At 43.8% G+C, this 26695-nt stretch overlaps 1 protein-coding gene across 8 annotated transcripts in view; it reads left to right on the forward strand.

Moving 5' to 3' along the window:
• magi1b (membrane associated guanylate kinase, WW and PDZ domain containing 1b) overlaps positions 1-26695 on the forward strand; it is a 532630-nt gene that overhangs the window by 471045 nt on the left and 34890 nt on the right. For 3 of the 8 annotated variants that reach the window (XM_086001489.1, XM_086001484.1, XM_086001488.1), the window contains 8 exons: positions 4558-4586; positions 5460-5676; positions 10871-10962; positions 14245-14437; positions 17506-17796; positions 19974-20174; positions 21234-21324; positions 21918-21969. In XM_086001489.1, the coding sequence (XP_085857615.1) occupies positions 4558-4586; positions 5460-5676; positions 10871-10962; positions 14245-14437; positions 17506-17796; positions 19974-20174; positions 21234-21324; positions 21918-21969 (1166 nt within the window). The remainder of the gene's footprint in view (positions 1-4557; positions 4587-5459; positions 5677-10870; positions 10963-14244; positions 14438-17505; positions 17797-19973; positions 20175-21233; positions 21325-21917; positions 21970-26695) is intronic. The other 5 variants (XM_086001492.1, XM_086001485.1, XM_086001490.1 and 2 more) reach the window with 3 other exon arrangements.

Here is a 26695-nt window from a genome sequence, read left to right on the forward strand (position 1 = left end):
CATACTACAGTGGGCTCCACCAGTAACATGAACTTTGAACAAATTCTTCATGGATCTGTCTCTGTAATGAAGAAACTAAATAAACATCCTCTTTTGAATGACCATTATAACCTGTTTTTCCTAACTGTCAAAGGCTGCATTATACAGGAGATTTAGATTTCAAAGCAATGAATGCAATAGAGAGCTGTGGCAGCAAATTAATGACCCTGAGGGTTCTGGAAGTGACTGTTAGAATGCATGATACAACACTCAAGGTCACTTCTAAAAACCAGTTTTTGTACCTTGAATTTCAAAACCATAGTTATTTATTTTATCATAATCAGAGACTGCAAAAAGCAGATAACAAATGAGTTATGGGAGCAGAGATCAAAAACAAAACAAATTCCTCACATCCCAATTCCTTGGCAGCAATTGCCATGGATCCACTGAAATGAAGCTGTCGGAATTTTTGCAGTACTCTGGTTTGCGCCTGGTATACGGTGTGTGTGTTCCAATACTTCAGGGGAACCTTTTCACTGGTTTCGTGCAGTGTATGCCAACTGTAGCACTCATTGGAGGCCACTAGTTAAGTTCTATTGCGTGCTAACATAAATTGGAAAGAATTGCAAAAAATTTCTTGCATTAGGTGCTCGTCAGCAACTTGCGATTATTGTATCAATCTAAGATTAAACAATTAGACCGAGAATTTAATCTATTTCCACTGGCAGGAGGGTTGATAACCAGAAGACACACATTCAAGATAATTTGCAAAAGAACCAGGGTGGAGATGAGAGAGTTTTTAACGCAACGAGTTGTTCTGATCTGGAAAGGGTGGCGGAAGCAGATTCAACAGTAACTTTCAAAAGGGTTGTATACCCAAAAAGGAAAAATTTGCAAAGCTATGGGAAAAGAACAGGGGAATGGGACTAATTGGAGCGCTCTTTCCAAGAGCTGACACAGGCACAATGGGCCGAATGGCCTATTTCTGTGTCATAGAGTTTTACAGCACAGAAAGAGGCCCTTCGGCCCATCGTGTCCACGCCAGCCATCAAGCCCTGTCTATTCTAATCCCATTTTCCAGCACTTGGTCCATAGCCTTGTATGTTATGGCGTTTCAAGTGCTCATCCAAATGCTTCTCGAATGTTGTGAGGGTTCCTGCCTCTACCACCCTTTCAGGCAATGAGTTCCAGATTCCAACCACCCTCTGGGTGAAAAAGTTTCTCCTCAAATCCCCTCTAAACCTCCTGCCCCTTACCTTGAAACTATGCCCCCTGGTTATTGACCCCTCTACTAAAGGGAAAAGTTCCTTTCTATCTACCCTGTGCTGTAAGATTCTATGATTCTAATTGTATTTTTATATATTAATAATAAATTGGGATGTTTCTGATCAGGTGTTTATCTATGTAAGTATTTTCCTTCTCTCATTTATGATGTTACCAGCAGTTAGACCGCAATTTATTTTCTACCAGTGGGTTCAGGTTTCTGTCTTTCCCCCTCTGCCAGTACGTTAGTCATAGAGTCATAGAGTTTTACAGCACAGAAAGAGGCCCTTCGGCCCATCGTGTCTGCGCCGCCCATCCATCCCTGTCCAGTCTAATCCCATTTTCCAGCATTTGGTCCATAGCCTTGTATGCAATGGCATTTCAAGTGCTCATCCAAATGCTTCTTGAATGTTGTGAGGGTTCCTGCCTCCACCACCCTTTCAGGCATTGAGTTCCACATTCCAACCACCCTCTGGGTGAAAAAGGTTTCACATTTTCTTGTTCCATACGTCATGGCTCATCACAAGCAACAAGAGCCATTGAGCTGTTTCACCTGTGGTTGAATGGTGGTAAATGCATTACATGGTGTGGCATTGAACCAGGCAGAGCTGGACGACCTTAATCTGTGCTGAGTTGGTCAGTCCTGTGCGAATGCTTCAGTTGGCCTTGGTACCTCAAGGTTGAGGAGAGCAAAAGTTAACCAAGCTTTCTGACCTTGATTGTTGTCAAATTGACTGTGTGTGCTCGTGAGCGATGACAGGATTGGGATCAGATGTGATGGCAACTCATTTGTTCCAAACTCATCTCAGAGAATGAGGTCTTGAATGAGGTGCCAGGATGCTTCAGTGGAATTACATTTCAGCAGGATTTGCTGTCTCCAGAGAGGAGGGGTAAGGAGAAAAATCTGAGGAGAGCAGGGGGAAGAAAGCAGGTTTTGATAGCCAAATCACACATGAAGTAGTGAAATGTTGAGAATAAAGCCATTTGGCCAGGTGCACTGTAAATGGTTAATATCCGTGTTTTTGATGCCAGCACTGACAGATGGGGCGCTCTGCTGGAGACCACACCTCTCATGCTGCCATCACATTGAGTCTTTATCTGTCTTGACATTTGTCTAGTGGATGCCATGAATGTGATAATTTTACCTTAAATGGTTTAATATTTTGTCTGCTGAGTTTGACATTTTTCGGTTTGACCTGGGGTGCACTGCACTCCGATAGCTGACAACTAATCAGCTTATCACTGGTGTGGGAAAGATACAGGCACAGTAAACTATTTATAAAGTGATGCACCTTCCCAGTGCAGTCAAAAAATAATAAACATCAACATTTGAATAAGTGGTGTTGGTTTGTACAAATACGATTTCCATGATATTCAGTGTGATATGTGCCTACTGGTTAGAGGCAGATAAATACTGATTAAATATGTCTTAGAAATATGGATTTTACTTAGGTTTTGATGGGAGAGAGATTCGATTTTTTTAAAAGTCTTCCCCTCTCCCCAACAAAAAACCTCAAGCCACCCCTCACTAGTGGCTAATGGGTACATGCTTTGTGTGCTGTACTGAGACCTACAGACCAGGAAGGTCTACTGGTCAATTTTTGACCTAAGCTGGGTTACCGTTCAGGGTGCTACAATTGGCCTCAGTGCCCTTGGACAGAGAGGGGAAAAGCCAGCTGTGATTTGCACTCCTAATTGAAATGAATATGGGTACTTTTCAGGAAGGGAGAGGTAATCAGCAGGCAGATGAAGCTAGACCTTCCTCACGCAGTAGCTGACACCTAACTCAAACACTGTCAGAGGCCTGGAATTATGATCTCCTGTGGTTGGGAATAGTATATGAAGTATATAAAAGGAGGGTGGGGGAGGGAGATAACAAAAACTGCATGTCCTACCCAAACTGCTCCCTCATTAATCTCTTAATTTGCCACATGAGAGAAACGACATCCATCGACAGCAGTCAGGCTAGGAATGATTTATAGACCTTACATGAATTGTCAAATACCTATAACTAAATAACATTTTAAATCAGGCTTCCAGCTGTTCCAATCATCTTTTAATAGCACAGATAAATTATATATAGTACATGTGTCTGTGTGATGCTGTGAACTACATACTGGTACAATTAAACATGGTAATGACTCGGCTTCTGGAAGTTCCGAGCTCTGGCATCGAGTGGAAACCTGTCAAGCTCTGTATCTGGAACCTTCTCTGTGTTTTTGGTAATGTCTAAAATGAGCCAGAGGAAGTTTTTAACTGTTGGTGTACTGACATGAGTGCACAGGCTTGCTATTTATAATCTCTCTCATTTCTGGAAATTTTAGATTTTCTAAAATTAAAAAGAGGATAATAATCCTAACAATTAAAAAAAAAGAGTTTGACTGTTAAATTCGAGCTCTAATATAATTTGAACTTGCCGACCTTTACTATACTTTGAGAGTTGTCCATAATCCTGGCTGGTTGCTGGTTGGAGCACTCTATTTCAGAGGTACACAAGGGACCAGTCCCTCCTAAAGGAGCTGCATCTCTTGCTGGCTGATCTTAATACACTGTTGGTAGCAACCATGGAGAAGCATTGTGATGGGAGGGTTGGACAATTCCTCCTTGGAGGTAACCTGTTTTGTAGGCAACATAAGGAAAAAGGTACAAGAGTATAAAGATCAATGTATATGTTTTTCTTTGTGAACATGATTATTTCATATGAACATTTATATTTTTGTGTTTGACATGGCTACCATAGGTGTCAATACGTTAGGTAAATGGAGAACTTCCATCCACTGCAGCATCTCTGTCACGTCTGTACTATCATACAGTATCAATTCACAAGGAGGGGGTGATGGGTTGTGTAGCCATTAGACTATGAATGATGGGCTGCCTGCACAAGTTTGTGAATAAAAAATGTTCTGAAGCTGTACAAGTATGGAAGCGACAGAGAAATAAGAGGACTTTGAATTTCTACTATTTGAACGGGAAGATTCCTTTCATTTGATGTTGCTTTTACAATGTCTCCATAACCGATGCTGTAGAATATTTTCTGCTTCTGCTGCAGAATTTGGTTTCCTAGGTCACGCAGACTTGTTTAGACTGCTAGCCTCGAGGCTGCTGATTCACGAGTCAGCATAAGTGATGCACCTAGGGTTCATCGTGCTATAATCTGATCTGATCAGACTCCGAACACAACGGCTGACACGGAACTTAACATAGTCCAAGAGCTACATACTCATTACACACATTTAGAGGATTTCCTGTGTTGTTTTAAAGGTTGTGTTATTGCTGTGATCCTGAATGTGTCTTTTTGTTTTTGCTGTTTCACAGGACTGCCTCCCAAGAAAAGCCCAAAGTCGGTAAGTTTAATACAAAGCCCGTTGTCTTTTCTCATTGTGCATCTGTGGACTCATGAAGGACATGTCAGCTGTCTGCTCAGTAATGTGTTGCTCTCTTCCATATTCTTTCTTCTGATTATGAATTTCCCTCAGATATTACTGAGCTGTGTGTGTCTGTGTTATTTATGAACATGCCACCTCTGTTTGGCTGAAATGGCTGATCAGATTGTACTGCAGACTGGGATGTAGAAGCTGAGACTGACGCACAATAAATCTCCTGTTTTCTCATCCCAAGTCTCGGTGTATGTTCCTCCCTCGACCACGAAGAAATTCCTAAAATAGATAATTAATGCACTTCTAATGGTTGCAAGGCAACGCTGATTAAAGTCACATTAAAGTAACTTCAGGCCCACTCCATTGTCAGATTGTATTAAGTCTGTGAAGGGGAAGCGTGGTTGCATTCGCTATCAAATCATAGAAATGTCAGCCTTCATGTGCTTCTTTGTCAGTTTCAAATAAATTAACCCTTTGGCAGAATACATCTGTGTGCATGGAATATGTTCACTTGCAGTGTGTTTTGTAATTTTTTTGAAGGATACCTAAGCTTTCTGTTCGAAGAAAGCAAAATCCTATTGTGTATTTTTGAACCTGATATAAAATGCATCACTTGTACTCCAATCGTTAGAAATATATGAAGTGTTCGAACAAGCAGGATTGTCGTAGCTCCCTATTCAATGGGGTGTACACTTTTTATGATGGGCTGCTGTAAAGTACCTAGCTGTAGTCAACAACTGAACTTTGAGGAGAGCTGTTTTTCAAAATGGGAGCATTGTATCGATTCAGAACACTCACTGAAAAGCTGGAGTGACCTTCTGTTCTCTTGAATAATTGCAGCAGGCACGGGAAAGAAAGGACAGCCAGAACAGCTCCCAGCACAGTGTCTCCAGCCAGCGGAGCACACACACTGCTTCACCAGTCCTGGGCGCCCCTGGGCTTCCAGATTACCCTTCAAACGAGGCACCAGCACTGGATCAAACCGATAACTCTGTGCAAAGGAAGCCGGATCCTTTTAAAATCTGGGCCCAGTCGAGAAGCATGTATGAAAGTAGGCGTAAGTACTGAGAAAAATTTAAAGCATGCATTCTTTCATTTGACTAACTGTATCTCTTTCACCAGAAATGCAATTGTAATGAGCACGCAAAGATTGACATTTGTGTCCTTTGCATTTATGTACCCTACAATTCAGGATTAATTTCTACTGGATTCATTGAGTTCACTGGCATTACCAAATGTCACATTGTTAATGTTGTCGCAGGTCATCACTAAAACATGCAGAAAATGCCTCTCGGCAGCTCAGCAAAGGACTATAAAACTATAATTGTTTTACGCTGTGAACTAAAGAGGAGTGGGCTCCACTTATAACTTTGCCACTGTTGGTGTCTAACTGTTCAATGTGTAACTGTCCTGTGACATTGCCTTTAACTGTGTCCATGGAAATGTTCAGAAGTAAGGCTTTAGTGTTATTCTGTCAAAATGCAGTGCAAGAAACAAATTGAGAGCTGTAGAACAGCACCATTTAAAACTACTGTAGCTAGTTACTAAAGATGAGTACCAGCAAGAATAGTTCCCATTTTCAGTCTCGCATCACAATTTAAAAACCCCATAGCATTTCCCTTTACTGTTCAACCACCTGCAGTAACAATCTGGGCAAAGAGTTAGAAATCGAATTGGCTGGGGGCCATTGTCTTTGGCCTCCGGCACAAACTCCATTCTCCAGCCACTGGTTCCATCCCCCTCCCTGGCCATTCTGGAGTTATTCTCGACTACTTGCTGGACACAAATGTTCCATGAGTTTACCTCTGTGTGAGATAGTCTACCTCTGTGTGAGATAGTCTAACAGGTATGCGGCACAGCATTCATGACTCCAATGTATCTTCCCAACTATCTGATTTCCCCATCCAACGTTGTTGCAATAATTTATAAGTATGAACAACACCACCAAATTAACAATAATCAAGATCTCAGATCTGCCATAAAACATCAACGCCAAAAACCTTTGTATATCTTCCTTTAGTATTTCTTTAGCTTTCTGGCTCTGTGTTGTATTTTCATAATGGCTCCTGTCTTCTTCCTTCAAGGGGCCTCAATTACAACTTCAGTGGTGACCAGTTGCTTCTACCCTGCAGCTCCCTAGCTCATTGTTCCCTCCACACCTCAAGTTGCACATTGACGTGACTCTCATTGAGTTTTCCCATTGCTGTTGCTCTCCTGTCACTGTAGCCAAACAGCTTTTTTTTAAATTTCTACAATATTTTTAAAACAAATAGGAATCTCATATCAATATGCGATTGATGGAGACCCAGTCAGTATTTGCGACGCTGTGGATCATAGTATACTTCTTTGGTTGTGAACTCTCTCTCGTCTTGATGCAAGGGAGGACTTTTGTACATTGTTGCAGTTGTTCGAGGTACAGATGGAGCAAATGGCAATCTGTTGAAAGCTGCTGAGAGAACAGGAGCATATTGGCATTCCCAGCAGAGCCATTTGCTCCAGACAGGCTAAAGCCAGAGGTCTGCCTGGCAATATGTAAATGGTAACAGAATCCTACATGGTGGCTGTGCACTTGTGTCCAAGAAAATGATTTACCTTTAAACTAACTGAGTTTTAATCATCATAGCATTGCTAATGGAGAATCGGTAATTATAAATCCATGACAGTTAGCTGCTGTACTACATGGAATAACAATGATAATTGAGATACTAATATAATAAATGCATTTAGACTGTTGTGTTATTAGTTGCTCCAGTTACCATATTAGCACCAAAAAACATTCTTGATGGTTTCATTCGACAGATGTGATTTGTAATCCTGCTACACAGATTGATCATTTCCTGCAGGAAAGCTACTAGTTAATCACAGATGTGAATGAACTTTTTAATGGCTAGTGACACCACAAAGAAATAAGCATTTGCAGACATAGTAGGATTGAGGAGAGACACAGCCAGATACTCTCTCCACCACCGGCGCACCGTGGCTGCAGTGTGCACCGTCTACCAGATGCACTGCAGCAACTCGCCAAGGCTTCTTCGGCAGCACCTCCCAAACCCGCGACCTCTACCAGCTAGAAGGACAAGGGCAGCAGGTGCATGGAGACACGGTTTAAGGAGGCGGCTCACCACCACCTTCTCAAGGCAATTAAGAATGGGCAATAAATGCTGGCTTGCCAGCGACACCCATATCCCATGAATGAATAAAAAAAAATCTTCATAATGGGTGGCAAAATCCTGAGATTCAGAGTCTATTTCTTGATGGCCAGATTGTGGAAACCCACCATTAATAGTGGGAGTTTCAAGCAAGAGATGTTGCAATTCTTTCCCTTTTTTAGTATAACTTACTGTTTGCATTTAGATTCCTATTTTTATTTCTATGCTCCTGTATGCCTCAAACCTTTGCCTTTTCTTCTTGAGAAGTCTTTAATTTTCTTCTTTTCGAATTTTATTTTTATTTTACCTGCTTTTTCTTGCCCCTATTTTAAGCATATTTCTCAAGTATTTACTTTTTGTACTTTATCCCAATATTTACCCTAGTACTTGTTATCACATAGGAAATGGTGTAATTGTAGACTATTATTATTATTTCAGTATCTTCCTTCCTTTCACATTGGTAAATGTTTTCTCTTCAATTTGTCTGTAGAGATGCAAAGAGCTAATGGGGGTGAAGGGACAAAACATGAGAGAAACTGAGGAAGCTGAGGGTGAAAAGAATAGTGTATGAGGGAGATGGTGACTCATACTGGGGTTTGGTACCACAGTCGCTGGAAATCTTCTAATACTTGCTAACAGTGAGGGTCTGTAGGCTATTTAACAGTAGGAGACATCACAGCCAAGCCTGGTCCTGCCCTTGTTCAATGTTCACATATGCAAACTTTCCAGCAGAGGTCAGTGAATAGCAGACCCTTGGCTGAATTTTTTTTGCCTTCCCTTGCCTTCAAGACACTGAGGTCCAATGCAGTACTCCCAGCCTGAGCTCAGCTAACTCAGCACAGGCTAGAGATCAGTTTAACATAACAACCACTTGTGTCTCCTTTTTTGCTTTTGCATTCATCCTGTTGACAAGTTAATTGTGAACCGTGGTACCAGGACTTTGATGAGTAATGCAGAACAAAATTTGGGGTAGTTAAGTACATATAAAATGATTGCTGATATAGTAATTGTTCGCGGGATGTTTGCTGAAGTAAGGTGACAGGTAGGTGATTAAAGTATACCTGCTATTCAGCACTAAACTTGCGGGTATGTGCATTATTACCATCAGTAAAACATGGTCATCTTAGCAATGCAGACATTAATACCTGCTTACACAAATACAAAAAGAAAATACTGCAGATGCTGGAAATCTGAAATAAAACAGCGATTTACTTGTACTTCTTGCAATTTAGTATACTGTATTCACTGCTCACGATGCGGTCTCCTCTACATTGGGGAGACCAAACGCAGATTGGGTGACCGCTTTGCGGAACACCTCCGTTCAGTCCATAAGGGGTACCCCAAGCTTCCGGTCACCTGTCACTTTAATTCACCGCTTCACTCCCACTCTGACCTCTCCGTCCTCGGCCTCTTGCATTGTTCTACTGAAGCTCAGCGTAAGCTCGAGGAAGAGCACCTCTTCTTTTGATTAGGCACTTTACAGCCTTCTGGACTCAACATAGAGTTCAACAATTTCAGATCATAAACTCGGTCCCTATCATATATATATTTTTTATCCACACCTTTTGTTTGTGTCTTTTCTCTCCCACATGGCAGCTGCCTTTCATTCTGCCGGCGCAATACAGGTAGACTACCCTTTATCCGAACTTCCGAAAACCGAAACCCTCTAAAAACCGAAGGTTTTTTCGGTCAGCGACATGACCAGAGTGGCGCACGACTTACGCTGAGCAGAGGGTCAGCGTAAGTCGTGCGCACGACCCCCCCGCGGACCCCCGCCGACCCCGACCCCCGCCGACCCCCCCGCGGACTCCCGCCGACCCCGACCCCCGCCGACTTACGCTGAGCAGAGGGTCAGCGTAAGTCGTGCGCACGACCCCCCGCCGACCCCCCCCCGCGGAACCACCTGACTCTCTTCCAAAGGCTCAAAAGCAACGAGAGCGCTGAGCCCGCGGCGGTGCCGGCCCCTGTTCCGACCGAGCACGACGACCTGTTGGTGGAAATGCGGAACTTCATTGCATTCCAGGCTAGCAGCGACGGACAAGCCACGACTGCGGACCCCGACCCCCGCCGCGGACCCCCGCCGACCCCGACCCCCGCCGACACCCCCGCCGACCCCGACCCCCGCCGACCCACCTTCCGAAATCCAAAATTTTCCGAAAACCGAAACACGGCTGGTCCCGAGGTTTTCGGATAAAGGATAGTCTACCTGTATACACTTCATCCAGAGCCATCCTTTGTTTCTTAACCTGTCCCATTACCATCTCCTTTTGCCTTGAATATCTCTTAATGTCTCTTAACCTCTCCTGCCTTCTATCCTATCACAGACCTTCCCTTTTGTTCTTTCATCCCCTCTCCCCTTTCTCAGCCCCTACACTTGCTTAAAATCTGTTCCATTTCCTGCTTTTTTCCAGTTCTGATGAAAGGTCATCGACCTGAAACGTTAACTCTGTTTCTCTCTTCACAGATGCTGCCTGACCTGCTGAGTATCTCCAGCAGTTTCTGTTTTTATTTATTATTAATACCTACTTTTTTGACCAATTGGGTCACTCATTTCACTCAGCCTTTAACCAGCTGAAAATGCACAGTAGAAATATGCGAGGACTGAGGTTTGATTTCTCCACGAATATAAACCAGTTCACCATGTATGTTTGTCAAATGCTTAAAAAGCTTCCATTGAAGCAGTTTAGAATCCTATTGGTATAATTGTAATGGTGAATGCCTGCTATCCACCACTAAGAAAGAAGGTGAGGTGTGGCCAAAGTGTGTGGGATTTATTGCCAGCAATGTCCTTATTGAATTTCTACCCTACAGCCATCTCGGAGACATTGCTGTGATTCACAATCAAGCTGTTGCAGTAAATTGCAACACTAGAACCGCAGCCTGTGATTTAGACCTAAAATCAATTGGGGATGGTGACACCGATTCAAACAATGGAAGCCTTTAATTTGATAGTGCCATTTGCTGAACCATTCTAAAGCACATAAAACTGTCAGAACAGCAAACAAAATACTGTCTCTGTCCAGTTGTTAATGGAAACCAATTGACCTTCATTATGTTTTCACACATGTGTGATGTTATGACATCTATATGCTTTTCCCACAGTTCCCGATTACCAAGAGCAAGATATTTTCCTCTGGAGAAAAGAAACTGGATTTGGATTTAGGATACTTGGTGGAAATGAGCCAGGGGAGCCAGTGAGTAATTAAAGATGGTTTACTATTGCTGGATATTTTGTTTGTGATGCTATATGTAGGGAAATAAGATCTGCCCTTTTCCTGCATCAGGTCTGATGTGAAATTGAGGCAGTACTTTACCATTTTAAAATGACACACAAGTAATACACCACTTAATGGCTGCATACTAGCGTTTGAGACCAGTTTAGTAGATTCAGTCTTATCTGATACATGGGCTGAACACATGGAGTTAATTTGAGTTCATTATGTAGGACAGAATAATGTACATCCTGACATGAATCTTGTCATTCATGTGGAAATGACTTATGAAGTAATACTGGGCGGCCTGCTGGTGGCGCTGTCCAGGGAGAGTATAAATACTCGGGCATGGGCCCAGCTTGCTCAGGACATTCTTTAACAGGAACTAGTGAAGGACACAACTAGATCTCCATGTTGAAAACCAGTTGATTAAAGCCTTGTTTAATACTCAGACCAAGTGCCTAGTAGTTTTCTTACATCACATCCATTTTGAAGTTTCTCACCTTACAGAAGGAGGGAGTACAACAATCATATCGGGCTGGATTTTCCTGGGTCCCACCCACACGGTGCAGGGGGACCCGGGAGACGATGGGAAACCCGGATTTCCCGTCACGCTGTGGAGTTTCCACAGCATGCGTGAGACGTCAGGGGCGGGTTCCCCACCCGGAACTCCGCCTGATTGACAAGCTGGCTTCCAGTCGTGCTGAGAACTCTGCAAAGAAGGCCACAGCAACGGGTAAGTGCTGGGCCCAGGATGGTTGGTGGGGGGGTGGGGGCGGGAGCGGGAGTGGGAGGAAGCACTCCTGCTCCTCCCGGCCCACAAGGATTGCTACCCGAGGCTGAGGCCACCTCGTCGCAGCCACCGGGAGTTCCGAGCCCCAGGATCCCCAGCCGCCTGCAGTAAAACCTGCAAAGCAGGTTAAAGTAGAGGCTTCAGGCCTCATTATAATATGTAAATTGCCAACCTGCCTCCTGGCAGCGGGTTGGCTGCCCGCACCCACCCCCATCCTGCCTAAGTGAAAGGTGAAAGTGAGTGGGTTGGGGTTAATATTTTTTCAACTTTCAATTCTCCCCACGCCTCCAACCCACCCGTTCTTACCTCTGAAAATTCCAGCCACTTTATGTTCTTTCCTCCCTTTCAGCTAATAACAAAGATTAAATATTTTTCCTGTTTCTTAATGTGGATCAGAACCCTCCTGAATGCCAAGTTAAATTCTGTACCAATGTTAATGTTTTGAAGTCACTGATGCTGCTCCAGTAGCATCAGGAGTTTTTCGACTAACTTCGCAGAAGTTGCGCTTTGTATTGAAGTTCTTCCCTTCTTTGCTTAGAAATGCATATGTGAGCCCAATTTCACAAAGTGCTACTTAGCTCTACCTCCTCTATACCCTTACACATCCAAAACACAACATTTACTGCTTTAAGTGCGGTGTGCGTTATTAATAACGTGCTATCTGTTTTTGTTATATAGTCTGATGGTTATAGCAGATTGAACTGAACTGAACAAACCAAAAACCACCTACCTGTGTTAAAATTTCTTCCAGAATCGTCAATCAGAATTTAAAAAAATAATAAACTTAACTTACCTGCATTAAAAAGGCGAATATTTCAGGATCTTTTTTCATAAATTCAGGTCTTGAAATCTGATCTTTTTACAAGGATTAGGTTCCATTGTTTCATCTTTTGCAAAACTGAAACAAGGGCCAGAATTTTTACATTTGGACCCAGCGGGGGTGTGGGGCCCGGTAGAACATGGGAAACCTCATTTCCCCGCCGCTGTGGAGTTTAAACGCCACAGTGTACGTGTGACGTCACGACAGGTTCCCTGCCCAGAAGTCAGCCTGATTGACAGGCTGGCTTCCAGTCAGGTGGGGAACGTCAGGTAGGTGCGAGCCCCGACCCGAGGTGGGGGAGTTCCGATCTCTGATCAGGTGGGGGGTGGGGGAGCTGATGGCGGAGGAGTTTAGGGGGCTGGGAGGAAGCACTCCTGCTCCTCCTGGCCAACAAGGAATGCTCCTCGAGGTTGTCCTCGCCTCGCTGCAGCTATCACGAATCCCGAGGCCCGGGATCCCTGGCCGGCCACAGTTAAACCTGCACAGCAGGTTAAATCAGAGGCTTCATCGCCTCATTATAATATTTAAAGTGCCAACCCGCCTCCTGTTAAAATTGGAAGTGGGTGAGCTGGGGTCGAGATTCAGGTTTTTAACACTTTAACCTCCCACCCAACCCCAACCCATCCGTTTTTGGGGGGTTTAAATTCCCCCGAAGGTATTAAAAAGATTTTCAACATCAACTAAATCAGGATTTAGAATTTTAAATACTAAAAGTTCGCTTAAGTTTAAAACTGTACTCAATTGTGTAGCTATGGCTGTTTGAAGGTTATCAGTATTTTAAGAAGCTGAACAAAGATTCCCTGCTGTGTAGGTTTCTAGATATCAATGCTGAATCATGCATCGTTGCATCTGTTATTCCATTAAAAATTCCTTGTTGAGGTTTGAGGGACTCATTTTCACTTTTTCGTGCTGTAAACATGCAGATTGTGATTACATGGTGTCTTCTCACTAAAGTTTGTATAATCACTGCAGCTGACGCAAGAAATGTTAAATGTTGTGAATGATCATTTTGATGAATTGCGCTTTGCAAACTATGCGGTTGGGTTCCTGAAAAACGTTCCTATTTTAGTTTCCCATGGAAAATCCACTCTTCATGTGTTAATGTGCTTCTTGAGCCTTTGGCTTTAGACAGTAAAATCACTGCAGTTCTTCCAGATAATGATCCAGCATTTCTCATAGGCTACACATTTTTGTATTATCTCGCATACACTCCAGTAAAAGCACGAAGTCAGTGGCAATGTTTTATTTTGCTGAACAGTAAAAGGAACACAGTATTTGCACCTGGATGAGACTGGCATACGTGATGAGCCCAAAATGCCACTTCTTTAGTGAGCACCATTGTTAGTTTGGTGATGGATGCCTGGCGAATGTATGTATCCTATCTGTTTTGTTTCATACATCTCCTAATATCCCCATTTTAAAATTGCTATAGCCAGTTAATGGGCTATTACCAGAAGTCCATTGGGCATTTATTTTCTTCAATTTCTTTCTCCTAGTACATTTAGCTGTGAAAAATGGGAATTCATTGTGCTACACTTAATCAATTGAACATTGTGGGAGCTGAGCATTGTGACGGACCTCGAACCATCCTTAGCACCAAGTTAATGATACTGTGTCTTCATCAACTTTTCTTCTTCCTATTGATCTACAGATCTACATTGGCCATATTGTGCCCCTAGGCGCTGCCGATGCAGATGGACGGCTGCGCTCGGGCGATGAGCTGATATGTGTGGATGGCACAGCCGTAGTTGGAAAGTCCCACCAGCTCGTGGTTCAGTTAATGCAACAAGCAGCCAAACAGGGCCACGTTAATCTTACTGTGAGGCGTAAAGTGGTTTATGCAGGTTAGTGGCTGTCAGCGTATGATTGGAAATAAAATGTTTTGCCTTGCTCTTGCAAGAAAGGTGTTGCTCCCTGGAATACAAAGATTTTCACAAGACCAGTTGACAATAAAATACTGGATTTTGTACATTATGGGATATTATAGTAAACAGCATAATTTTGTTCTATTTTTGAACTAAGTCAGTAAAACAAGTTGTTAATTAAAATACAAAATGTATTCCACTCTTATTTTAGTACATACTTGAAATGTGCCCAGTCATGTCACTACAACTACATAACTTATAGAATCATAGAATAGTACAGCCCAGGAGGCGGCCATTCGGCCCATTGAGTCTGCAGCGGCTCTTTCGAAGAGCGATCCAATTAGTCCCATTCCCTCCGCTTTTTTAAAGTTCTATAAAATTTCAGAACCTTCTGATACTGTACAGCCTGATACAATCTGATAATGAAAGTGAAATCACTGGTTCGTAAAAGTTGACGGGCTTTCCCTCCAATTGTAGTTTTTCCATAATCTGTGCACTTTTAATACCTTTTTCTCCCTAGATGCATGTTTACTGGATGAGGCACCTGCTTTTATTCTCTGTGCTGTACATCTGCCAACACCCTGCCTCATCTTGGAGTGAATGCAGGGCCTGAAATGAGCTTTCTGGATGATTCACTCAGTGAGTCATCTTGCAGCGTTCATTCGAAAATGGCCTATGTATGAGTTTATGTCAGTGTTGATGAAAAAACCTGTGAAACAGCTCCTGCCAAAAGGAGTTCTGCAGGTTCTTGGAAATTCCAGGGAGGTAGGACACGGAGTGCTGCCAACTTTCTGTTTGGAAGTACACTTCACATGCTGAACTATGGCAGCTTTCTAAGAGGTTAGAAACCCCACTGTCTGGCGTGTGTCAGAAGGTCTCATTGAGCCTGTCATGGACATGAAAACAACAGTACTTTTTGCTCACCAGCAAATGTGTTTCAACACGGTGGGATTTTTTAATATTCTTCCTGGGTAAAGGTTGCCTTTGTGATGTGCTCAGAATTGTCAGTTTTCAAATTGTACACTGTGCTGTCCTGTGACCGCGAGGCACATGTGATGCAGGAGATGGAAGTGTGTTTGAGGTTTGTTGGGGAGTGGAGGCACAGTCACAGGGACGTTGGCTCACATTCGAGCTTTTGGAATGTAGCCAGGTCCTGGAGGATGTGTTGAATTTGGGCAGAGCAGAATAGTTTCTGTTGGAGGGGGCTGAATTTGTTAGTCCTGCTATCCTATTCGTGGCACGCATAAGGGCACAGGAGGCAGTGCACGAGCGATTTGATTGCTTATGGAAATGGCCTCTAACTGTGAACATACGTTGAAGTGTTGGGGGAAAAAGTCCAAACTGTGTAATGGTCATCACTCATGAAGTGCAAGGCCCACCTTGCTCGTGTGATAAATGCCTCACCGCTATTCCCATCAATTAGCTTTTAGTTACTAAATCTCATCATCTCTGTGTACACAGACTTCTCAATTTCTATCTGAAAGTTTACAGCAAGTTGGAAACCCTCTATGGTTGAAAGGTTATATCATGTACAAGTTTTGTTGGTAGTTGTTTGTTGTCGGGATATTTGACCATGAGTAGCACCACAACTGCACCTGGTGTTCTCATCTGCACACTTTCAGCGGGTTCTCCAGGTTCTCAACCTTGGCGTCTTATTTGACCCTGAGCTGAGCTTCTGACCCCATAGCCTCCGCATCATCAAGACTGCCTACTCCCACCATCTCCTGTCTCTGCCCCTGCCTCAACACATTTGCTGCTGAAACCCTCATCCATGCTTTTGTTGCATTCGGACTCGACTATTCCAAAGCTCTCCTGGCCAGCCTCCCATCTTTCACCCTCTATAAACTTCAGCTCATCCAAAGCTCTGCTGCCTGTATCCTGACTCACACCAAGTCCCGTTCATCCATCACCCCTGTGCTCTCTGAGGTGCATTGGTTCCAGGCCCAACAACACCTCAGATTTAAAATTCTCATCCTTGAGTTCAAATCCCTCCATGGCCACGCCCCTTCCTATCTATGTAACTTCCTCCAGCTTTACAACTCTCCGAGACATTCCTTCAATTCTGGCCTTTTGTGCATCCCCGATTTCTTTTGCCTTTCTATTGGCCATGCCTTCAGCTGTCTAGGCTCGAAATTCTGGAATCTCACCTCGCTACCTCTGTTTCCTCCTTTCAGGCGCTCCTTAAAACCTAATTTTGTGACCAAGCCTGTCCTAATATCTCCTTTGTGACTTGGTCTCAAATTTTGTCAGATAATGCTTCTGTGAAGCGCCTTGGGACATTTTACTACTTTAAAGTTGATAGAGAGATATATATATATCATATACATATGTTGTTGTTGATTGTGTTCAGGAGTGGTAATCTAGGTTGATGCTCCTCTTCCTAATCCAAGGCACTGAGGCTAATTATAATGCCCCCACTTTCTCTCTGGCTGAGGGTAACTTACTGAACACAGGTTGGGAATCCTTGCCTATATGGCTCAGCTAATTGCTGAATGAACTCATAACTGCAAGCTGAAATCCTTCTGATTGCTGCCAGCGAAGGGTTAAATTGTATTGTGTTTTATCCCCTCCCTAACTAAATGAAGAGCAAGGCTGTTATTGCCAGTAACTTCATAAAAATGAAAACAATATGTATGCCATTTTTCATTGTTCTGGCACTTTCTGGGGAATGGTTCCGCAGACAGCGGCAACCCTCCCAAGTTGCCATGATTCAGGGGTGAACCTAGACAGTGAGTGTCTGCAGGTTGATTGGCTGTATGGGGCATCAAACCACAGACTGATCAAGCCCTCGCCCAACTTTCGCAGATCAGGTTTTCCAGTAGGACTGACTGGATACAAATTGGGAACCCTGGATGATTTTCACCCCCTTCCCTGGCAGAGGTTGCTGCGACTGATTCTCAAGTGCAACTACTGCCCCAGCTGATGTTAACTAAGCATGGATCAGTCATCTATGTTTTCTTTGTTTAACCCTTTCAACTTTACTGACCTTTCAAATGAAGATGCAGTTCTTCAGTTTTAAAAATGCAATTGTTTCACTCTTAACCCAGCAGCCATTCCAAAGCCCGAGACCGAAGTCCCTGCCTCTCCAGTCTCGTCACACCACAGCAGCAACCAAGCAGTTTCCCTGACTGAAGAAAAGCACACCCCACAGGGCAGTCAGAACTCTTTGAACACGGTGAGCTCTGGGAGCGGCAGTGCCGGTGGTGGTGGCACTGGCGGTGTTGGTGGTGGAGGGGGTGTGCAGCCATACGATGTGGAGATACGGCGTGGAGAAAATGAAGGCTTTGGCTTTGTTATTGTCTCTTCAGTCAGTCGACCAGAAGCAGGCACTACTTTTGGTAAGTTATTTTTTTTTTAAATCACACATTCAGATAAAAAAACAAAACCAAAATGACTGATCTTAAGATGCAAACGTTGTCCCTGTTCTCCAGTGAACAAAACTATTAGAGAGTTCATATTTCTCTGAACTAGTACTTAGATGGTGAACACATTCTTTCATCCAATCATTCAGATGAGCTGTGTTTGCATAGTACAGGAAACTCTCGATTTACCGGCACCTAAATAACCGGAAATCTCGGTTAACCGGCAAAATTCAGGAGTAGGTTCAGGTAAGTTTTACTTCATATTGTACTTGCCTTCCTCGATCTGTTGCTGTGCAAGGGTGAGGCTGCAGCTGTTGCTAAGCTACAGAGACGCTTGGAACTTGTGGCCATTGTTCTGCACCTGTTGCTAAGCAACAGGGTTTGTTGCTTTGTACGGAGCTCTCAGCTCTCCGTATCTTTTACTATAGCTCTCGGTTATCTGGAATTTTTGATGAACCGGCACCACGTCAGTCCCGTCGGTGCCGGATAAAAAAGAGTTTCCTGTACAGCACAGAAATTATTTAATGTCAGTACATCATTTCTTTTTGATAGTTTGTCTTCTGTATTAAAATAACAATGTAATGAAAATATTTAATGTTGTGTCCTGTTTGAGGAAGAACAAAAAAAAACTTGTTTTCAAACAACAGATTAATTGTATCTATAGAATAACTCGGTATAACGTATAGGATATCTTAATTGTGTGTGAATTAATTATGGTTGTTGGACTTTCCTAAAACCCTGCATGAAATGTCTGCTTTCTGCTTTGCCTTGCTATTTGTGTGGTTCATCTTAACTGGGCAATTCTTTGGGTTACAATGAGTGTGCTTTCTTTGCTAATGATTAAATGTAGCTGATTCAAGCCTGGCTTTTAATTTTTTTTTTAAGTTTGAGGTCACGTAAGAATCCACACAGTTTACTTGCTGTCACACTCTGCAGCTCACAGTTTTTAATCAGTGGCAGTTTTTTTCCTCTCTCTGAGTATCAAAGCTGTAGCGTAGAAACTAACGTCTTGGTTCAAAATGGATCTCACTGGGTTTGAGGTTTGCTTGCCTTTCTGCAATGAGAAAGAACAGAACATTGGCAAAATACGAAATTTAAACACAACTCCACACGATAAAGCTCCTCAAGTGTAATGTTGGCACGATGGATACAGGAGGCAAACACCAGAAACTGCGATAGCTAACCGCAATCATTGATTTGCATTCAGATGTTGCATTAGAATTATGACATCCTAAAGGAATGAGTCCGTACCAGGGTTTCACCTTCAACCTTTTGGAGGTTTCACAGTACCTTATCCCCTTGTGTTTTCATGTGTAATGCATGCTGATACACCGTTCTCCTTTGTGTTAATTAATCTGGATGAAAACAGATGCCTGAATATACCCAGTTAAATGTACGTCTCCTCGTTCATGGGGCCTTCACTTAAGGCATCATCTCCAAAGGTTTTAAAGGTACATGAATCAAATTTACACTTTCCCTATTAAAAAAACAGGCATTTTTGTATTTGTGAACAGATATTTTAGTGTATAATAAATACTTTGTTAACTAAATTAAAGGTCTCAGAATATGTCACAAAATATATTATTCCATTTTTCCTTTTACTGCCCACGCTACTCAAAGCTTAAAACGTTACATGTTGACTTGCATGAACTTTTTTGATTTTAACTTTTTGAAATCTGGGAAGATTATATGTTGTCTGAGATAATGGATCTCAGTAGAGTGCCCGCTTCTTGCAGTAGGTACTGCCACTTCCAGTTGGCATTTACTTGCTAGAGCCTTGTCCCAAGTGTCCATTGGCGTAATGCGCTGGAATTATTTTATTAAAGAAGGGAACAGACCCTGTACTTGAGCAGTAGGAACTGTATGCACCCTCTGAAGACCCTATGATACTTGCTGGAAATTATATTTGACTATTGACACCTAAAAAATGTTTTTGAACTAGCTAAAGCAGGAGCTACACATTACCACTTCACAGCTGCAATAAGTAGAACTGATTGCCAATGTTTTGATCATCAACCATGGGATGTAATGCATTCCATCATTAATTTTGCTTGGTGGCACAGTGAATTAACCCCTGACCTTCTGTCTCCCTGTCCTCCTCTCCTAATGGTTCACCTTTACCACCTTCCCAATTAAAACTTGTACAAAACCAGGCAATGCATGTGTAGCCATGCCTCACAAAATAGGTCGGATAATCGAAGGAAGCCCTGCAGACCGTTGTGGCCAGCTTAAAGTTGGAGACCGTATTTTGGCCGTTAATGGATGCTCGATTACCAACAAGTCCCACTCGGATATTGTCAACTTGATCAAGGAGGCTGGAAACACCGTAACCTTGCGCATCATTCCCGGTGATGGTGAGTTAACAGCCTTCCCACTTTTACAGAGATGAGACAAGTAATAACACTTTGGTTACGTGTTGCTAATTGCTATTTTTACTTAAGTAATTCTCTTGCTTAAATTTGTGGTGTATTTTTATTTTAATAATTTACTTAGTTTTGTTGCATTCAAAGGAATTGATTTTTGGAATGTAATTTAAGAAGTCCCACGAGTTTCTGGCCACATCAGTTTAATACTATACATTAGTGAAGTGATGCGGTAACTTTTATGATTTGGCATTCCCAGCACAGTTTTGTGTGACTGGAGAGCTCATTGGGAATTTGGGCCTGGGGGCCCATGCACCTGATTTGCAGCTCATGCAATTTTCTGTCCATAGCTTCCCTCATGGCCTTCTGCTGTCATATATTGTAAAATTTACATCGTTATCCCATGCCCAAGGCCACCGCTTTTCGATCAATTTACTTTTTATTATATGGGATGCCGGGATCTTTACTGATGTTTCAGGGGTCACATTTCTTGATTCAGTGCATTTATAATTCAACCCACTAGTGTTATGATGACGAACAAGTCAAATTTTGTTTTTATTACATGACATTAAGGAGTTTTTTCCTAGTTTTTTTTGTAATCCACATTCCTTTATGGTAAAATCTGCATAATCAGATGCCATGTCCTTATCAGTCTAGAATAAACACAGTAAATATGTAGATAACCACCAGTGCTACGTAATCATACAGTAAAACATTGTTCATTCCTGGTTCAGTCAAAATTCATATAGTTAAACTCTCAACTTGTGAGCGTCAGTCTGCTTAAGAATTAGGAATAACCTATATATTTGTATAACAAATTATTATAATTTAAAAGTTGTATTTTAAAAAATTATTAGGTATCCAAGAATTGTCAGTGTAAGTGAAGCTATGTTTCTGGTACTTGTGAAATGATAACAATGAAGAAATGTTTCTCTTTGAACTTTTTAATAATCTATCCTGTATAATTATAATGATCTTGCATCTGTTTGGAAGATGTGTAAAATATTAATATGACCAGTATAACATCTTACTCATTTTTCTTTCTTTCAGAATCCTCCAACCCATCCTTGCTAACAAATGCAGAAAAGATTGCAACAATTACAACCACTCATACCCCCCAGCAGCCACCACAGGAAGGACGGTAAGAAATTTGCTTATAGTCCCGTGGTTTCCATGGTGTAGCTATGTTTGGAAGCACTCCATTAGTTTCTGGGTTAGGACAAAGGAAAATCAGTCCAGTTCCACATCCTGATCACTATCCAGTGCCCTCTGCTTGTGCACAGACATGCGGGTTAAACTTCTTCCTGCCACTAAATAGACCCTCAAAAAAGGTTATTGTGAGTATAAAATGGGAAGTCGATTTGTTTTGATGAAGTTATCAGCTGGAGGAATTCCCTCCCGCGCTGAAGGCAAACAAACCGCCTGCCAACAGGCAATATCTAGGGTTGCTTGTGAAGGATGGGGATTTGGGCGACTTACCACAAGGCTGCCAATGATTATAGAACTGACCCCCAACATCTGTCAGTACACTTAGGAGAGGGGTGGGGGATAAAAAAGGATAAAACTTGGAAAAAAGTTGTTGTGTTAATGCATAAGCACTTACAGTTTGATTTTACGTTATTCTGTAAAATTACTGTTCAACAACTGATTTCTATTGTAGCATTTTAGCCCAGTAAATTACTTAAAAACAAGAAGAAAAGCTCACCTGTATTTTTTTTTCCATTTTGTTTGAAGGAATAACACAAAACCAAAGCCAGAAGTATCGTTTGAATATAAATCGGCTCCGGTAAGTGAAAGTCCTGGGTTTAAGTACTGGAAATAGATGCAGTACCTGGAATAGCGCCATTAGATCAGGGCCATTTACAAGATGGGAACACCACTCAACATTATGTTCACTGCTGTGATCCTAAACCTAGCACTTGCTGAGATGAGTAAAAGGGTTTGAGTGGGGGAAATTACTAATTTTAAAGCTCGAATGTAATTTTATTGTCGCCCACACGCTATTTAATCAGCAGAGAGGGTACTTGGCCAATACCACTTTTGAACTTACAACCAGGAGGTACTAAAGTGGACTGGGTTAATTTGCTCTCTGTGGGGGAATGTTGGCCTTCTGCTCGACATCCGCTGCCTGCTTCACACCTGCCTCCGCATTGGTGGACGTTAGAGATTGAAAACTCTTGATGCAAGACCAACTTTTTACCACCATGTAGCACAGCACATTGGAGTACCAATATGTTATTCAACCAACATGTTACTGTACCTTGATTCTTCAGTGTTTAGGTAATGTAGATAAGGTGGCTTCTGAGCATTACTTTTTGGCCTCAACAATTATTTCCTGAATAAAAGAGGTTAGCTAATAGCAGCTGGTTTAAACTACTTACTAGAGTGTGGCCTAGAAATTCACTAGCCTTAGCGCCGCTTTTGAGGCGCTAGAGGGACTAGCGCCAGAGTTATGGCCAGTTGAAAAATTCCCTGGGGCCCTAAAGCGGCGTTGCACCGGTAGCGCTGCGCCGGCACCGATGACGTCATCGGTGTGCGCAGCGTCCCGGTTGCCATGCCGACGGGCCCCAGCGCCGAAATTCAGTTGCGGCCGCCTCGCCCATGGCAGCCGCAACTAAGACTCTGGCAACAGAGTCCAACATGTGTTTGCGCCGGCGCATTAAAGGCCCCGCGGCGGCCGGCCGCTTTCCCGCCGGCCGCCTGCCCGCAGCTCCCTCCCCGGACTTCTTCCCCCCCCCCCCCCCACCCGGAACAGATGCAAGCCCGGCACTTGTCTGAGGTGCCGGGCTCATTTTTGACGAGATTTGCGCGGGCCGCGGCCGGGTGCAGGCAGCTCCTCCTTAACGGAAGGAGGAGGCCTGCACTTCCCGAGCCTGCCGCACCGCAGCGGGGGCCGCAGCGCCGGAATAGCGCCGCAATGCGGCGCGTTGCGCCAGTTTTCAGGCGCTAAAACCCTTCAGTAGCGCCGGCAGCCGTTTGGGCGCGGCGCTACTGAATTTTTGGCGCACGCAAAGGGACTTAGCGCCGGCGCTAACTTCCGGCGCTAAAGCCCTGGCGCAGCGCAAACTCAATTTCTAGGCCTGTGACTTTTAATCCAAACACACTGTAAGGAGGATTTGAACCTGCAATCTTTAAGATTAGGTGTATTGATGTGCTATTATTGCAATTGAAGTGCTTAATGAAATAAATGCATAGGATGAAAGCCTTTGTATCTCTGCACTTTTCAAAATTTGTTGAAAGTCAGTATATAATAAGAAATACCAACATCATTGCTAAAACAAGATGGTCATAAATCATGTAGTACAGTGATAGCAGTTTCATTGAGAAACAAAAAAGTGCACTTATTTTCTACAATGTTCTGGCTGAGTTTTTATTTTGTCTTATAAGTTAATGATGCAAGACTTACATAGAATTTTACAGGACAGAAACAGGCCATTCGGCCCAACAGGTCCATGCCACTGTTTACGCGCCACACGAACCTGCTCCCACCCTACTTCATCTCACCCTACCTTATAAAGCGCTGGTTAGGCCACAACTGGAGTATTGCATCCAGTTCTGGTCACCACACTTTAGGAAGGATGTGAAGGCCCTTGAGAGGGTGCAGAGGAGATTTACCAGAATGGTTCCAGGGATGGGGGATCTTAGCTACAAGGACAGGTTAGAGAAGCTGGATTTGTTTTCATTAGAGCAAAGGAGGTTGAGGGGTGATTTGATAGAGGTGTACAAGATTATGACAGGTTTGGATAGGCTAGACGGGGAAAGGCTGTTCCCACTAGTTGATGGTACAAGGACTAGGGGGACACTGATTTAAGGGTTTGGGCAAGAGATACGGGGGGATGTGAGGAAAAAGGTTTTACGCAGCAAGTGGTGGTGACCTGGAACTCGCTGCTGATGGAAGTGGTGGAAGCGGAGACACTCAATGTTTTCAAGGGGAGACTGGAGGCACTTGAGGGAAATAAATTTGCAGGGCTACGGGGATAGAGCGAGGGAATGGGACTGACTGGATTGCTTTACAGAGAGCCGGCATGGACTCGATGGGCCAAATGGCGGCCTCCTGTGTCATTATGACTCTATGGCCTAGAAATTGGGTTGGGGCGCAAAAGTCGCCTGAGCGCAGGATTTAGCGCAGCGATCGGAGTGATACCGATCGCCAGAAATTCAGTTTCAGTGCCCCTCGAGGGAGACGGGGCGAGGCTTGAGGCGCTCCGTGTCCCTCTTAGGGCGCTGAAACTGATTATCGCAGCGCTGCGGTATCACAGAATCACAGGAACCCCACAGTGCAGATAGAGGCCATTTCAGCCCATCGAGCCTGCACCGACACATATCCCACCCGATCCCCGTAACCCCTACACCAACACATATCCCACCCTATCCCCGTAACCCCACGTATTTAATCCCCCCAACACTAAGGGTCAATTTATCATAGCCAATCAACCTAACCTGCACATCTTTGGACTGTGGGAGGAAACCGGAGCACCCGGAGTAAACCCACGCAAACACGGGGAGAATGTGCAAACTCCACACAGACAGTCGCCCGAGGCCGGATTCGAACCCGGGTCCCTGGCGCTGTGAGGCAACAGTGCTAACCACTATGCCACTGTTAAGGGGGAGGTGCCTGCAACAGCGTGATCCCCGCTCGCGAGTGCCGGCAAATGAGCCCGGCACCAAGGAGAAGTGCCGGGCTCTCGGGAAACAGCGGCAATGCCGCGGGGGGGTGGGGGTGCTGGCAGGCGGCCGCCCCGCACCTCCACCTTAACTTGCGCCGCTGCCGGCACAGTAAGGCCCGTGAACCGGGCGCGGGTAGCGAGCGGCGCAACTGCGGCGTTCGCTACCAAATATCGCGAACGGGACGCTGCGCACACCGATGACGTCATCGGTGGCGGCGCAGCGCAAATGCCTAACGCCACCATTAGCGCCCCTACTGAATATCGCCGGAGACGCAGCCAGTGGCGCTACAGCCACTGACTGCCTCTTTAGGCGCTAACAGGTGGCGCTACTCACCCAATTTCTCCCCAATATCTTTTTATTCCTTTCTCCCTCATGTACTTATCTAGCACCCCCTTAAATGGATCTATGCTGTTCGCCTCAACCACTCAATGTGGTAGCAAGTTCTACATTCTCACCGCTGTCTGTGTAACGAAGTTTTCCCTGAATTGCTTATTGGATTGACCCTATTAAACTCCTTCACTGATTACCCTGCAGATTCATAATTTTAAAGACCTGTTTCAGGTCACCTCTCAGTCTTTTCTTTTCTAGAGAAAGTAACCCCATCCTTTTCAGCCTTTCCTGATAGTTTCCTGATATTAATGAACCCATTGCAAATAGCCATTAATGTATTTTTTCAACACTCCCTTGAGGGCCTAGTGGCTAAAGGCACTGTGTAATATTCCATTAAATTCTTCAGGACAAAGTATCTCATGATCAGTTCGTGGTTTGTGTTGATCACAGCCAGAGCAGTAGTAGGGCCGGTATTAATGTGAACATCTCTGGGTTAGAAAAGGAAAAATTCTCCCCCCCCCACCCCGTCCCAAATTATTGGAAAATACATTTGTGTGGATGTCAGATGGTGTCTAAATCAGGCTCAGCTGTGATACCCTCAATGGTCAAATAGGCTGCCAACAATGTCTAGACTCGCAAACAAAGAATGGCCATTTCAAAAAGAGACTGCAGTCACCATGGAATCATAGGCCAGCGCGGGTCTGTGTCATTTAGTGTTGGGGGAGAAAGTTGAATGAAAATATTTTCTCAGGGATGATGTTTTTTGTTACAAATTAATAACATAACTATAGAGTCATAGAATGGTTACAGCATGGAAGAAGGCCATTCGGCCCGTCTAGCCCACGCCAGCTCTCTGCAAGAGCACTTCAGCTAGTCCCACTCCCCTGCCCTTTCCCCGTAGCCCTGCAATTTTTTTTCCTTCAGGAACTTCGCCAACTCCCTTTAGAAAGCCGTGATCGAGTCTGCCTCCACCACCCTTTCAGGCAGTGCATTTCAGATCCTAACCACTCGCTGCGTAAAAAAGTTTTCCCTCATGTCATCTTTGGTTCTTTTGCCAATCACTTTGAATCTGTGTCCTCTGGTTCTCGACCTTTCTGCCAATGGGAACAGTTTCTCTCTATCTGCTCTGTCCAGACCCCTCATGATTTTGAACATCTCTGTCAAATCTCCTCTCATTCTTCTCTGCTCCAAGGAGAACAACCCCAGCTTCTCCAGTCTATCCACATAACTGAAGTCCCTCATCCCTGGAATCATTCTTGTAAATCTTTTCTGCACCCTCTCCAAGATCTTCACATCCTTCCTAAAGTGTGGTGCCCAGAATTGGACACAATACTCCAGTTGAGGCCGAACCAGTGTTTTATACAGCTTCATCATAATTTCCACACTTTTCTGCTCTATATCTCTATTCATGAAGCCCAGGATCCCGTAAGCGTTTTCAACTGCTTTCTCAACCTGCCCTGCCACCTTCAACGATTTGTGCACATATACCCCTTTAGGATTGTACGCTTTAGTTT

This window comes from Somniosus microcephalus, chromosome 11, assembly GCF_052327205.1.
Source record: "Somniosus microcephalus isolate GS21.2 chromosome 11, FLI_Smic_1.0, whole genome shotgun sequence".
Classification (NCBI taxonomy): Eukaryota; Metazoa; Chordata; class Chondrichthyes; order Squaliformes; family Somniosidae; genus Somniosus; species Somniosus microcephalus.